This window comes from Notamacropus eugenii, chromosome 4 (assembly GCF_028372415.1).
Source record: "Notamacropus eugenii isolate mMacEug1 chromosome 4, mMacEug1.pri_v2, whole genome shotgun sequence".
NCBI lineage: Eukaryota > Metazoa > Chordata > Mammalia > Diprotodontia > Macropodidae > Notamacropus > Notamacropus eugenii.
In genome coordinates, this window is record NC_092875.1 from 185,072,654 (window position 1) to 185,088,162 (window position 15,509).

Below are 15,509 nucleotides of genomic sequence, written 5' to 3' on the forward strand. Positions count from 1 at the left end.
TTCAAACTCAAGTCTTTCTGATTTTAGCTCTATCGCTCCCTGCACTCCAACATATTGCCTTCTGTAGCAAATGCTTTCTAAGTATTGACTATGTGCAGGACACTTTGTGGATGTATACATCTGACTGTGTGGCATTTTTTATTCATTACATCTCAACCCTGACCATCTATTCTTAAAGCATGTGTTACTGGTCATAGAAGGAATCAGTTAAGAGAGCATGACCATCACCATGACAAGGAAGAAGCTCAAAGTACAGACCCCATTGAGAGTGGGGCAGCAGTATGTTCCATACATAGGAAGCATCTTAATCAGGATGGCAAGCATCAAAACAATGGTGACACTATTGATTTTCTTAGAAGGTTAGACAGAGGCTGCCATAAAAACACACTGCAAATATATAAGCACAGAGGCTAGGCATTCTGAGGAAGAGGATGATTTCTTGTTTTCCTCCTACTCCCATAGTTATTCCAGTCACATTTCAGCTTCAGGAGCTGCAATTTGTAACACAATCTTTGACACTTTTTGGTTCCCAAGAGGAAAAATTGCTTTCCCTCTTGCTTGCTCCCTCCCTTGAAAAAGCAGCCACTCTCTTCATAACAGATGCAGAGTAAATTACAAAAGACTCATCTGCTGAAGTTTAATTTGATTTTCACTGCCATGTTTTCAGATAATAAATTTGCTTCTACCTCTGCAGAGATTAGCGTATTTTTCCCCTCATTTTAACAATGACTATACTTGAAAAAGATAGCAGAAAGTAATATTCCTTCTTGATATATTTTTCATTAAAAATTAAGTTGAATATTTCATCCTCACTGTGTTTTGAAGAAGACCACAGGCTGGTCATTGACAAAAATGACCTGATAAAATGGCCAGCAGTTCTAATGACTCAAAATCTACCTCTCCTTTCCTAAATCAGTTAGCCTTCAACTTCCTCATGCTTTAAAATGTCATGGAGGGCAGCATGGGGGAGTGATTGAATTTTTGAGGTACAGTACATATTGTTGTGGAACCTCCCTGAGTCTGTTTCCTTACCTGTAAATTGGGAATAATATTTACACCGTCTACCTCAGTCAGAAAATGGGAATAATAACATTTGTACTCTCTACCTCACAGGGCTATTATAAGGAAAGTGCTTTGTAAACCATGAAAACCTTTGTAAATGTCAGTTATCAATATGGCTATTTACCTTTCCCAGTGTGATGGGTGGGGAAATGACAAAGATGGGAAGCTCTAAAAAAGGATTGCCAATTTCTCAGTCTTTAAAATACAAACTGATCTCCCTAGTTGAGGAAAAGGTGAGAAAAGGATATTAGAGAAAACTTTTATATGCTCTAGCTTAGCAGTTCTCCCTTTTCTCTCTTTTCAAAAAATATTTATTAAGCACCTGTTATGAAAATTTTGCTGGAAACTGGCCCTAATGAAGTCAGACAGAACAGGAGGAACAAATGTTTTCTGCTTTATTCTCTACCCTTGCCAGTATTAGTTTGTGCATAATATATATGTATAAATAACTTCTACCTATTTATGGTACATATTCTGTTCTCCTCATAGAATGTAAGTTCCTTGAGAGCAGTTTTGACTTTGTTTTATCCCCAATAGCTAGTACAGTACCTCACACATAACAGGTATTTAATTAATGCTCACCAAATTGAGATGAATTGCATTGACAGGTGGTTAATATAACCACTAATGACATGTTCTATGAAAAACTTCCCTCCATGCCAGGCTACCCTGCCAAACACTTCAGAGTGGAAGGAGTATAAACTGAGATAAGAGAATTGAGTAGAGAAGAAAATTAAAACTTACCTTTAACTTCTGCCTTCCCATTGACATCACTACTTCAGATTTAGCCATAACCTTTGTATCTCCTGAGTCCTCTGTACTGGTTAAGTGATGCAGTGGATAGAGTACTGGGCCTGGAATCAGGAAGACTGTATCTTCCTGAGTTCAAATCCAGCCTCAAACACTTACCAGCGGAGTGACCCTTGGCAAGTCACTTAATCCTTCTTGCCTCAATTTACTCATCTGTAAAATAAGATGGAGAAGAAAATGTCAAACCGCTCCAGTACCTTTGTCAAGATAACCCCAAATGGGGTCAAGAAAAGCTGGACACAACTGAAAAAATGACTGAATAACAACCTTTATTTTCAATAATATTAACTCAATATTTATTATACATATTATCTAAAGGGCACTAGGCTAGGTATACCTCCTTTGTCCTCTTTGTTAATGTGATATAGTATCCACTCCAAACTGGCTCCTTCTGGAATACTTTGAGCAACTGTTCAAACTGGGAATTACTAGGGGGAGGAAAGTGGTATAGTCAATCAGTGCTGGACTTGGAGTCAAAAAGATTTGGATTCTAGACCTACCTAAGACACTTACTGTCTGAGTGACCTTGGGAAAGTTACTTAATGTCTCCGTTCCTCACTTTTCTCATCTATAAACAGGAGTTAGACTTGCTGGTTTCTGAGATCCCTTTTAGTTCTAAATCTAGGATCCTATGAGTTGAGTGTTATCCAAATAAGTAATAATGTATTCCCAGCAAAAAAGAACATCACCATTTATGTCAAAAAGTATGAAGCTCACCTCCTCGTTTCAGTAGCAAGATGGGAGGATGGACTGTGGGTTTGGAATGTTGTGTATACTATCAGTTGAGGCTGTATTTTTTGGTTTTCTTTAACCCTCTGTTAAAAGGGAGGCCTCAGTGACAAGCATTATCTGGAAATTACTGTGATGTAAAACTACTGGGCAGCAGTAAGACATTTTTTAAGAGAGTGATATCTGAACTCAAGAGATAAAGGTAAATATAACACGTGTACGTATAACTTAGAGATTGAAATAGGAATTTGATGACATTCGAACTCGATTACCTCATGCTCAGAAAGCTCTAAGCACCAGTGGATGTTTTCTCATTTATTTGGATGAAATTCAATCAAGTTCCTAAATGAGTTGGGGAAGAGTGAGTTAAGCCTGACAAAATTGGAAGCAGTGCAATCACACTCCATATTTACTGGGTGCAATTCAATTCAGGGTATAAATTTGCATGAAACATTTGCATATGCAGGAAAAGGTAAGGACCACCAATTTTAACAAGGGGAGCCTTGCTTTCACATACTAAGATAAATAGCTCTGGGATTGGAAGGGTCTCAGAATCCATCTACTGCAAGCCCCATTTTAAAAATGAGAAAACTGAGACCCAAGAAGTTCAAGTAATTTGTTCAAGATCGTACACATGATAGGCATCAGAGGTAAGATTTGAATCCAGGTCTTCTGTGATCCAAATTGGTGCTTTTTCCGTGCTGCATTTTTGAGCTATTTTGTTCATTGGAGACAAAAAAAAAAATATGGAAGTAATCCTAATGGCCTGGCTGTCAGATCTGCTGTAAGTGTCACAAAGTACTCTTCACCTACAGCACCTTCATCCTTTGTATGTTATGTCATGAAAATTACTTTGGTTTTAACTGAAGAGAATTAGGAACAAAAAGTCCTTCCATTCTTCTTTTCTTGCATGCCTCTTATACAGTGAAGATGAATGCTTCTGGTGTCTGTTTTAATTGATGAACAACAAAAACACCTGATTCTCACCTGTGTTCTGATGGATGTTTTCAATTGGCCTGGTCTGACAGCCACGAATGCAGAGCTGAAAAATATCGTGATAAGCACAAATGTTTCCCTGTAATTTCTTCTTTTTCTTTACATAGGTTAGGATGGATGGCACATTGGTACCATTATATCTTCTGTACAGGGTTACCTATGCTTTATTGCTTTGGATTATTTTCCAGAGAGGGGGCTGTGGATTACTGCCTTCAAATGTTTTCATTCTACTTTCATGAAAATACTTCCCCACTACTAGAATTTTTAACCAAGCAGGGGAAATCATTTTAGCCATTCTGGTGATGACAAAAACAAAAAGTGATGGGTAACGTAATATAGCCATTCCTAGTGGCCTAGATTCAAATGCCTAATTGCCTTCTGTTTTACAAATGGTTGACTGGTTTTGGTTCCTAGTCTCCTAACAGGAAGCATAACTAAAACAAGTGCATAGAATGAAATTAACTTGGCATTCTCAATGACCCTAGTTCCCGATTCCCAGTAGTTTTAAGAATCTCTTTTGAAGAATTTGCTCATCCCTAGGGAGTAGGTTAAGAAAGCACTTTGAAAGGTGTAGTAACTCACTCTAGCCATTATTTAATAAATTCTAGGTCAAGATATCATCATGAGAAAAACTGTTTCACCAAATATAGCTCTCTTTGGGCATTTTCCATTGTTGGCATGACTGTGGAAGGGATGAGGGCCAGGCAGCTAACAATTAACTGAATGGTACTCTGAAAGACAGGGATTCTCTGCCTTGCTAGGTTCAAAAATTGTGTTTTAAATTTTCTTTTTTATTATGAATTTAATAACCATCAACAATGTAGAGCCTATTTCAGATTGCATACTGTCTTGAGGAGGGGGGAGAAAGGGAAAGGGGGAGAAAATTTAAAACTCAAAAGCGTTCAGTGGAGCTGAATGTTGAAAACTAAAAATTAATTAATTAATTACAATTTTAAAAAATGATCATCAACAAACACAGACATACAAAGAGGAACAAAAGAGAATTATTTATAAAACCACTTTTCCATTACCTAGTTGTTGGGGTTTTTTTAGTGTGTGTTAAATTTTAACACTGTAATAACAGAATCACCATTTTTCTAGGTCCCCTTCAGAACTTTGTTTTCTTCTGTGTATATTTTCATGTTTTATTGATGTTCTTGATTTATTTTATTTTCACCTCTTTATCACTACCCACTCCCTCCCTCTCCTAAATAGAAATGCTCCCTTATAACAAATAAGTAAAGTCAAGCAGAACAAACTAACATGTTACCCATGTCTGTAAATGTTATCTCTTAGCAGATGTGAAATTCATCTAGATGTAAACTCAGCAGGTCAGATTTCTTTCAGCCAACATAAATCCCTAATCCTCTCTAGGATTCTCATTTCGATATTCCAGTGGATGCCCTTAGGATGCCATAGCTAGGGCATTCTGTACCCATTGTTGTCTAACAAAATACAATCAGAGAAAAAACAGCAGAGCCTAATCCTGGTATGAAAGGGGGGAAAAGAGAGTATAACATTTAAAAGACTTCTGTGATATGGACTGGCTAACATGGAAATTTGGGATACCGATGTAAGCTTCCCTCTTCCCCCTTACAATCTTTAGATTGAATCTGGCCCAGTCAACTTTGAAGTAGACCTCAATTTCTAGAAAATAACCCATTCACTGAGTTCTAGAGCATTGCCTCAATTTCTTTTTGAAAGAGACGATGACAACAGATTGGGAAGAAGGGTCTCTATTCTTGTGCAGAGCTATCTATTGCAAACAAGGGCTTAAACCGGTAGTGACAAAAATACCTATTAAAAGCAATCATAAATTGCATATATATAACCCATATCAAATTGCTTACTATCTTAATGAAAAAAGGAGGGAGAAAATTTGGAACTCAAAAATTTTTTTAATTAATGTTAAAAATTGTCATTACATGTAATTGGGGAAAATAAAATATTATTAAAAAATAAAAAAAGCAATTGCAAGCTATAATTTTTATTATTTTGGAAAAAGGAAAAAAGGCACTATTCTCCCAGTCCTCCAGATTCAACATATTAGAACCATATTTAATTTCTTTCTCTCCCCCCTCAAATTCAACCCATCAAAAAATCTTTCTGGTTCTTGTGCATAATGTCTTCCCTTCTGTTTCTCGTATCAGCATCCTAAGCCAGCCTCTCATCATCTCACCAATAAATCACTGCCAGAGTTTCCAGTTTACTTTCTCTTCTTATTCCTCTCTCTGAAATACAAATTCCACAAAGGCTTAGGATCATAGGATCATAACGGTAGAGCTGAAAGAGACCTCAGTAATCCAACACCCACATTTTACAGATGAAGAATGACTTGCCAAATACAAAGGGCCATAAGCATCAGAGATAGGATTTGAACCCAGGACTTCTAACTCTAGAACCATAATTCTTTCCACCCTCTTATTAAGAACTGATTAGGAATTTACAATGCTTCCCTGTTTCCTTTCATGCCAAATCCAAATTCCTCTACCTGGCCCTCAGGGACATGATCCTGTGCCCCAGTTTTACAAACCTCATTTCTAATTATTTCCCAACAGACTCTTATTGATAACCAAGAAAATCTTCCATCTGTGTGTCATTCACATACTTTCCTAATCCCCAGTTCTGTACCTTTGTACGTTTCACTTCTTAATTCAACTGGAAGCAGGATGAAGGTAGAGAACCTGTCTTTTTTTTAATCTCCTTCAAACACAGTCCTAATATTCTACTCTAGACAATTAAGATGCAATTAGTATTGACATTTGTCAGATTGGACATCCAACATAATGGAAACCTGACCTACCTCTAAAGCTGCCTTTTAGGCATCTCATTCTTTGCTCACCCTTGAAGGTCAACTTTTATGCAGTCCATTTTCTTGCTGTATATTAAACTCCATGGAGTATGGGTCTCTTTGACATTCCAATATTTAATAAAGATTGACATATCTAGAAAACAGAATTTAAAAAAGCTCACCTAGTAAATGGGCTTTTTTGATTTTGTTTTATTTTAATTCATTTGCATTAGGTGTCAGTACCGTGTAGTGACTAAACTACATGGTGGTGGTGGTGGTGGTCATTTTTCAGTCATGTCCAACTCTTCATGACCCCTTTTCAGGTTTTATTGGCAAGGATACTAGAGTGGTTTGCCATTTCCTTCTCCAGCTCATTTTATAGATGAGGAAACTGAGACAAACAGGGTTAAAGTGACTTGCCCAGGGTCAGACAATTAGGAAGTGTCTGAAGCCAGAATTGAACTCAGGAAAATGAGTCTTCCTGACTCCAGACTCAGCACTCTATCCACTGTGCCACCTAGTTTCCCAGTTAAATGATTTATTTGTCACTAAAAAATAGTAGCCAAGCTTGGGGGCTCACATCTGAAACACTCCTACTAAGAAGGGCAGATCTATTGAGCTCAGAAGTTCTAAGTTGCAGTGGGAGAAGCTGATTAGGGGGTCCACGCTAAGTCTAGCATCAATATAAATATGGCTTCTAGAAGCAGGGCGCTCACTAGGCTGCTTAAGCAAAGGTGAACCGCCTAGGTCAGAAATAACAAGGCAATAAACTTTCTGTACTGATCAGCATTGATATTGGCCAGTATATTTCTAGCTTGAGTGAGATAAGAAAATGGGACAGAGAGAGAGAAAGAGAGACAGAGAGAGTCAGAGGCAGAGAGAAACAGAGAAAGAGAGAGACAGAGACAGAGAGACAGAGAGGGAGAGAGAGACAGAGAAAAAGAGAGAGAGAGAGAGAGAGAGAGAGAGAGAGAGAGAGAGAGAGAGAGAGAGAGAGAGAGAGAGAGAGAGAGAGAGAGAGAGAACATGAATAGTTGCTTAAGGAACTGCAGATAGTAATTAAAACATTTATTCACAAAGGAAGAAAATTAACTGAATCGAAAAAAGTAAGACATATCATTAAGTTATAAGATAATTGAAAGTTTTAAAGAAAGCCATCATGTATTGATGCACAATGAAATTTTTCCTAATACATCAAAAAATTACTTTTTGGATAAAGTAATTTAAAGTAAAATTTGTTAGAAATACAATATATACCTTGATTGCCCACTTCCTCATTAATCATATACACTTGAGTAGGAAAGATGCATTCTATCTTGAGATGAATTGACTTCTTGTTTTCAGAAATCTCTCAATTTCAAGAATAACTTAAGTGAGGATGCGGGTACATGGGACTAAGACAGGACATCTCAGAAATCATCAGAGCTACATCAGTAGCCACTGAGTACTACCTGAGAGTGCAGGGTACTGAGTTGGCTGCACACTATCCTGAATCCACTTCTGTTAACTGCAAAGGATGCCTAAGAAACAATATCTAGTTAGATGATGATTCCTTAACGGTTGTCCTTCTCTGTAGAATCTGTTCATTACCAACAGACTATTGTGAATATCTGCCTGTTGTCACTAAATTAGGGGGAAAGGGTTAAAAAATAATTTTCCAAATGAGATTGGAAAACTTGTTGAAAAACATTCACATAAACTAAAAATTAGAATCAGATTAAGTCAAGCAACAATAGAAAAAATGGAAGAGAAGAAAATGAAAAAGAAAAGTGGGAAGCAACACATACACACACACACATACACACATACACACACACATACACACACACACATACACACACACACACACACACACACTGAACAAAACATAAGAATGACCAAAATTTTTAGAGCAAAATAATTGTGTCATTTGTCCTTCCTTCTCAAAGAGGACCATGACATCAGAGAGATGATGACATGACTAGCAATTGACTTTGATTTAAGTGAGGAAGGCTGTGCAAAGTCACCAGCCTCACTTTCTCCTTCAGAGCCATCTGGGTTCAGTGACCAGATATTCATCAGGACTGGAGATGGTCCAGGATGCAATAAGAGACCCTGGTCCTTTTAAGTTAAGGTCTTTTCAGATTCTCACTTTGAGTGGGGCAACACTCATTCAGCAAATAGGCCTAGTTCTCTTTAAGAAATGAGTCAAGGGATGGCCCCTTTAATCAAGTGAAGGATAAAATATTTGTTCAAGAATAGTTTATGGATGGCATTAATGATGTACTTGAGGAGAAATAGACAGATGTGTAATGACAACATTGCAGATCTTGAAGAAATAAATGATTTTTAAAATTTGTCAATAATTTGTCCATTTAAAATTCAGTTGCATGAAATTAGAGTTCATATAACCAAGGGGAAGCAGGCCTTTAAAGTATGGGTGTATTTATACACACATATATGCATATGTACACATATATACACACATATATATACATGGATGTATATGTACACATATAAGTATATATATATTTACATATGTGTGTATATTTTGTCCAAAAAATAAAACTGTAAACTACCTTTTTCTTTAACATTTTCACTGTTTGATACAAGGTTGCTTGTTTTTAAATTGCCAAAATTTGATGACTGTGGAAACTGTCACATATGTATATATATGAAGTAGAAATTAATTTAAATTAAAATTTTTGATCATTAGGCTAAAAATTAAGAATGTAGATCCTTCTTTGTGTTAAACTACAGAAATATGACAGTTAGCTATATGCGTCATTGCTGGGTTTTATATAGGACCTTTACAAAAGAATCCTAAACTGCTCAGCTTGTGATCATATAGGAAATATGGAACTTCAGAAATCAACCTGACCATTCTCTGAACCTTACTAAGAAGGTAACTGCTTTTTCCGGGTGGTTTCTGCTTTAGAGAGAAATAAAAAAATTTCACCGTTGCACCTTCCTCACTCTGCATTCAACCAATAATATTGTCCTTACCTGGTACCCTTGATGGACACTTGAAAGATAGAAGACTGTAGCTTAGAAAAGGTAGTTTGGATCCTAGATTATCCTTAGCTTTCCTCCTCCTTTTAACTTTTACCAGTAGCTCCAGCCATCTATTCCTACCCCTTTTGCCACTACACAATGCAGAAGTCTCCAATTACTATCTGGTATCACTTTTAGTGTGTCCCTCATTCCCTTATCTTACTTTACAGTGAGATTTACTTGTGCTTTGCAATAGAGGCAGGAAGATGAAATTTGATGAAGTGGCTATCCAACACATGATCTCTAAGCAATATAGTGGCAAATTAACCATTTGCTATGAATCAAGTAGAAAACAAATAATGTTGTCTCTCAGTCATTTATCAGTCATGTCCAACTCTATATGACCCTGTTTGAATTTTCTTGGCAAAAATACTAGAGTGGTTTGCCATTTCCTTCTCCAGTTCATTTTACAGATGAGGAAACTGAAACAGAGTTAAGTGACTTGTCTGGGGTTACCTAGATACTAAGTGTCTGAGGCCAGATTTGAACCCAGGAAGATGAGTCTTCCTGACTCCAACCTTGGCACTCTATCCACTGCCCCACTTAGCTGCCCAAAGCAAATAATAGTATATACCTATTCATCATTTGGAGATAATAAGATCAATCAGAAATAGTTCCAGAATTACTGTTATTGTTGTTGAAAAGGAAATTAAGGCCTGAAACCTCCTATTCCAGACCATTCAGACTGTTCAGCACTGTCATCCTAAAGACTTATTTGCGTACATATTGTATATAAAAAGTAATCTCTTTGAATGCTGGGACTATTTCATTCTCACCAAAAGATAGCTGGTCTTTGAATCAAAATGACCTGACTTCAAGTTCAGCCTTTAACGCATAATGGCCCTTAATGGCCGTTTGATCCTGAGCAAATCATTTAGCTTCTTAGTTTCATAGCAGGAGTCCTCCCCCAAAGGGCTCTCTACAATATGTAAAACATGTATCTGGAACAATAAAAAAAAAATGTTCTGGGAACAGCTTAGCACAGTGTTCAAACACAGCAAATGCTTAATGAATGCTCATTGCATAATAGCATGCTAGAAAAGTAGTTTTAATTGCCTGACCAATCTTTGACTTTTCTAGCCTGGAAATAAGAATTTCTTTCTTTTTCTTTCTTTTTTTTTGTGAGACCTTCAGGGTTAAGTGACTTGCACAGCATGACACAGCTAGTAAGTGTCTGAGGCTAGATTTGAACTCAGATCCCCCTAAACCCAAGGTTGGTATTCTATGTACTGCTTGACCTAGCTGCCCCAGAAATATGAATTTCTAAATTTATATATACTTTAATTTCTTAATGTGGGATGATTCTTTTGTGTGTAGTTATTTACTTTAAAAAAAAAAACCTGGGAAGTTTTGACACACATGGCAAATTGTGGCTGAGTTGGTTCTTATTTTTTTTTCTTCTAGTTCTGACCAGAGAGTGCCCTGTTCTTCTTCCTATCACAGTTCTAGCTTACATTCTGGTGATGGCATCACAAAAACGGGACCCATGGGCCTTCCAGACCTAAGACAAGTGCCAACTGTTGTGATTGAATGTGATGACAATAAAGAAAACGTGCCTCATGAGTCTGATTATGAAGATTCCTCCTGCCTCTACACAAGGGAAGAGGAGGATGAGGATGAAGATGAAGATGATGACAGCTCATTATACACTAGTATGTCTAAACTGTTCACCAGATCCCCCCTCCTCAATGTTTTTCTGTTGTTGTCTTAAAGCTTAGGAAAACACAAAATGAAACCATACTTCATCTTCTTAAAGAGGCTGAACTGTATCACCATAATTTTTTTTTAGTCACAGAGAATTCTCAGTAATTAATGCCAACCATTGTGTATGTAATTATTCATTTTCATTCAGATACCAACAACTTTGGAAAACCAGAATTTAAATTTCCTATTTAGGTGTCTTAAAATGTGCTCAGAAAGGAGAGGAAAGCTCAAAATCCATCATTCTAGGCCTGAATAATAAATACTTGTTAAAATGGCATTCATTTGAATGTAGCATGAGCTATAGTCCTGCTAATTTGAGATAAAAAAGGAGAGAAAGAGAAGACAAAGAAAATCCACAGAAAATCCCCAAAACTTTTGCTGGCCAATAGCTTCAATTTCCTTTCCCTCTAAACCATTTAACCGAACTGCTGATAACCAGCAGAACCGTCTCATTTGAGTTTCTTCTCTTTTCCTTTCTTCTTGCAAAGGCAAGGAGAGAACAGCATGATTGAAGGGTCTCTGATAAGAATGTTAATGATGGTCATAAGTGAGGGAAGAACCAGTGATCCAATGGTATTAGTAATTCGCAAAATGAAAAATCAAACCCTACTCATATGGAGCCTCCTTTGGTTGCAAATAATATCTCATTTAAATTAAGCTTTTAGAATCTGCAAAGCAATTCTTTCACAACAACCTTGTAATGTATGGAGTGTCATTATTAATACTCTGAAAGATTAAGTAACTTGACTGTGACTACACAGACTATTAATTATCTGAGCCAGGACTTCCCAAATCCAGTCCTCATCCATTGTGCCAAGTAGCCTCTGAGTAGTTGTTTGCACTAATTCTTAAAAAGTAAACTGCTATCAAAGACCATTCCCTACAAGATGTACTCCATAACCTAAATCCCCCTTGTCTACCCTCTTTATTGATATTCAAATCAAATGAGGCCAACATCTGCACAGCTGCCTGCACATAACACACTCATTTTCATTCCTGTAGCTTTACTCATGCCATTTTCTCTACTGCCTCTACCCATCGTTTGAAGACTCTCATAAGTTAATGAAGGCTACTTCAGCTACCAAAGTCTACCCTAACTTCTCCCTTTGCTGAGCCCCATTCCGCTTACTTTAGCATTCCATTGTCCTTGAATCGTTATGGGAACGTAAGTTTTGTCACCCTCAATAAATTATAAGTTCTCTGAAGGCAGGGATCATGCCTCATTTCTACTATCGATAACACCTTGATTTATCAATCTACCTTTGAGCTGAAGCTAAAACTCTTTTAAGTATTAAGTTCTTTATGGCTATTTCTTTCCAATATTATCATGCACTTATTAGTTGTTGGGAGAGAATGCAGGTGTTTGTAAGGGTAAAAGTTCATTTTTTTATTTTGTCTTGTTCCAGGTTCTCTGGCTATGAAGGTGTGCCGAAAGGATTCCTTAGCCATCAAGTTGAGCAACAGGCCCTCCAAGCGAGAGTTAGAAGAGAAAAACATTTTGCCCAGGCAGACTGATGAGGAGAGATTGGAACTGAGGCAGCAGATTGGTACCAAGCTTACCAGGTAGGGATGTCAGACAACCCATTCTCATTTCTCAGTGACACCACAAAGGAGAGTTATATTTTCTTGGCCACTGGGTAAGTTAAGCACTATCTGTGACAGAAGAAGAATTTCCTTTCAGAGACCTGACTTTAAATCCACCCATGAGAAAATGGCAGTTATTCCAATCATCTCCTCATTCTCACCTGAAAAGCCATTTAGTGTACAGATAATGAGCAGTGAGTAGCCACTGTAGCAAAGTCAGCCCTGTCAAAAAGTATCGCATGCTCACATGAATGTGGAACCATGTTTTGTTGTTTTTGTGTTTTCTTACAAACATAATTAAATAAAAAACATCCCCTGTACTTGAAGGTTTTATGAATGTAGTAACATGTAATACAGAACATCCACATTAAAAGACACACAAATCACTGCATATCTCAACCAAACATGCCTCTTTCAGGGTAAGAGATCTTTTAAATATAGATATATATTAACATATATATCTATATATATGTATATATACAAATACATATATGTATGCATACATGTGTATTTATATAATAAATATGCAAAATATATCTATGTATCGATATATATCATATCAACACAAATTATACCAATAAATCTGAATTTTGATGTATAAAATACAGGTTTTGTACTATGTGTATAAGGTACAGATTTTTTTGTGTTTCATAATGCTAACAAGCTGCAAACTACATCATTGATTTTAACTTTAATTCCTGACAATATTCTAGAACACATTATTAAATAAAAGGTTTGTATGCATCAAAGGGAAGCAGGAATCACTGAGAGCTAGCATGACTTCATCAAGAACAAGTCATATCAGAAAAATTAGACTAATATACCAGAAAACTGATGTGGACACGAGTTTACTAATGTCCACAAAGCATTTGGCAAAGTCTTTCCTGGTATCCTTGGTACAAGGTGGAAACATGTGAACTAGATTAGGGATTCCTAAATTGTAGCACATGGAATCTTGGGAGAGTCAAAGATTTTTGTGTAAGGTATCTAGGAATATACATATCAAACATTATCATTTTGTCATTATGTAATTTCTTAATTAAGTGAAGCCAATGGTGCCACCATTATATGGGTTCTCTATAATAGATCTATGCAATTATTTGTGCTAAAAAGAGATCTTCATATTCAGAAAGGTTGGGATCCATTGGGCTAGCTAGATGATACCTCAGTTAGAAGAATTTCAAACTGAATGAATGGCCCATTGTTAACCTGGAAAGAGGTCTCTGAAGAAGCAACCCCAAGAGCTGTCCAGTGTTATTTAACATTTTTTAATTACTTGGATGAAAATGGCATAAACCTGGGACAGATAACTAACAAAGTCCTAATAGAGTTAGTATTCTCAAATATATCTGACTAGGTTAAAATAATGAGCCAAATCTAATAAGGTGAAAATGAATAGGAATAAATGGGAAGTCCTACATTTGTGTTCAAAAAAATCAGCTCTTTGAGTACAAGATGGAGGAGATGTGACTAGAAAACCATTCCTGTGGAGAGTTGAGATGTATTCATGGACTTCAGGCTCAATATGAGTAAATCGGGCCAAGCCTGACAAACTCATTTGGTCTCCCCACTGGCTGTTCTCAAAGGCTCTCTGTGCACAATTCCTAGGCTGCTATCTACACTGGGAATTTACCACTCTAGGTGTGACTGTAGTTGTCCACTGCTCTGTGTTACTGCTGTTGCTTTTCGTTGTTTCCTTCTCCTATCCCTGGGCTTCAGACTGCTTCATTGCCCCTGTCCATGGTGCTCCTTGGCATCCAGACTGACCCTCTTTTAAAAATTTTCACTCTTTTCCTACTGTTTCTTCTTTGCTTAAAGTGTCAGACATAGCCATGGACACCAGTTCTACCAAGGTCCTAAGGGAGAAGAAGGAAATCATGGAGGACATAGAGAGTGGCAGAAATGAAGCAGTTAATGGTAACATTAATGGGAAAAATGGAGAAGAGGAGGTTGACAACGAGGTAGATGAGGAAGATGAAAAGGACTAAGAAAAAAATGATGAGGAAGAGGATGGAGATGAGGATGTGGAAGCCAAGAAGCAGCTGAAGATGAGGAGGAAAAGGCTAGTGAAATAAAAAAGCAGAACATCAATAAGATAACTAGACTTTAGAGGGGGTTAATTTTTAAAAAGAGAGAAAGAAAAGGCTACAATGACCTATTAACCCTCAATCTACTGTCTCAGAATGTAAACATGGTCCCCCTCAAATAGAGAGGCCAACCCTACTGGGTTTTGCAAAGTAATCTTGGTGATTACTGACCATGATGAGAAATACCAACAGGAAGTGGGAGGGTGGGACTTAAAACTTCTAAAGCTCTTGTTTTCTTTAAAGCTCTTTTTGAAAAATGTGGGTATTTTTATTTAGATTTTATATTTTTGTGCATATTTTAGGGGTGGTCAGTCATTTTTCCATGATTTTGAATGACTAAGTAGCCTTTGATAAATTCTCTATCCTGCTGCTGATTTTCCTTTGTTGTGATCATATTTCTAACAATCTCTAAGGAGGGAAAGAAACTTGCTTTAAAAAAAATGATAAAACACAATTTTATTCCAAGCATTCCAGTAACTTTTGTGTGTGTATCTACATGTAGTTATAAAATAAGCAATTGATTTGTTAGTTGATAGTTGGAAAGTCAAAAATAAAAGGGTTTGTTTTTCTTCTTTTCCATTTTTCCCTTTCTTTTTCTTTATCTATGAAGCTGCTGTTTGAAGTTCCTTGTTCTGTTTTGTTTTTAAATGTTTGTTTTGTTTCTTTGAATATGTGTAAAACATATTATTTAACAACAACGGATATTTTATTTT

At 36.8% G+C, this 15,509-nt stretch overlaps 1 protein-coding gene across 13 annotated transcripts in view; it reads left to right on the top strand.

Annotated features, from left to right (window-relative positions):
• PHACTR1 (phosphatase and actin regulator 1) overlaps positions 1 to 15,509 on the top strand; it is a 668,125-nt gene that overhangs the window by 581,647 nt on the left and 70,969 nt on the right. For 11 of the 13 annotated variants that reach the window (XM_072603838.1, XM_072603846.1, XM_072603839.1 and 8 more), the window contains 2 exons: positions 10,826 to 11,073; positions 12,532 to 12,688. In XM_072603838.1, coding sequence (XP_072459939.1) covers positions 10,826 to 11,073; positions 12,532 to 12,688 — 405 coding nt within the window. Of the gene's footprint in view, positions 1 to 10,825; positions 11,074 to 12,531; positions 12,689 to 14,527; positions 14,803 to 15,509 lie in introns of those variants that run through there. The other 2 variants (XM_072603844.1, XM_072603837.1) reach the window with 2 other exon arrangements.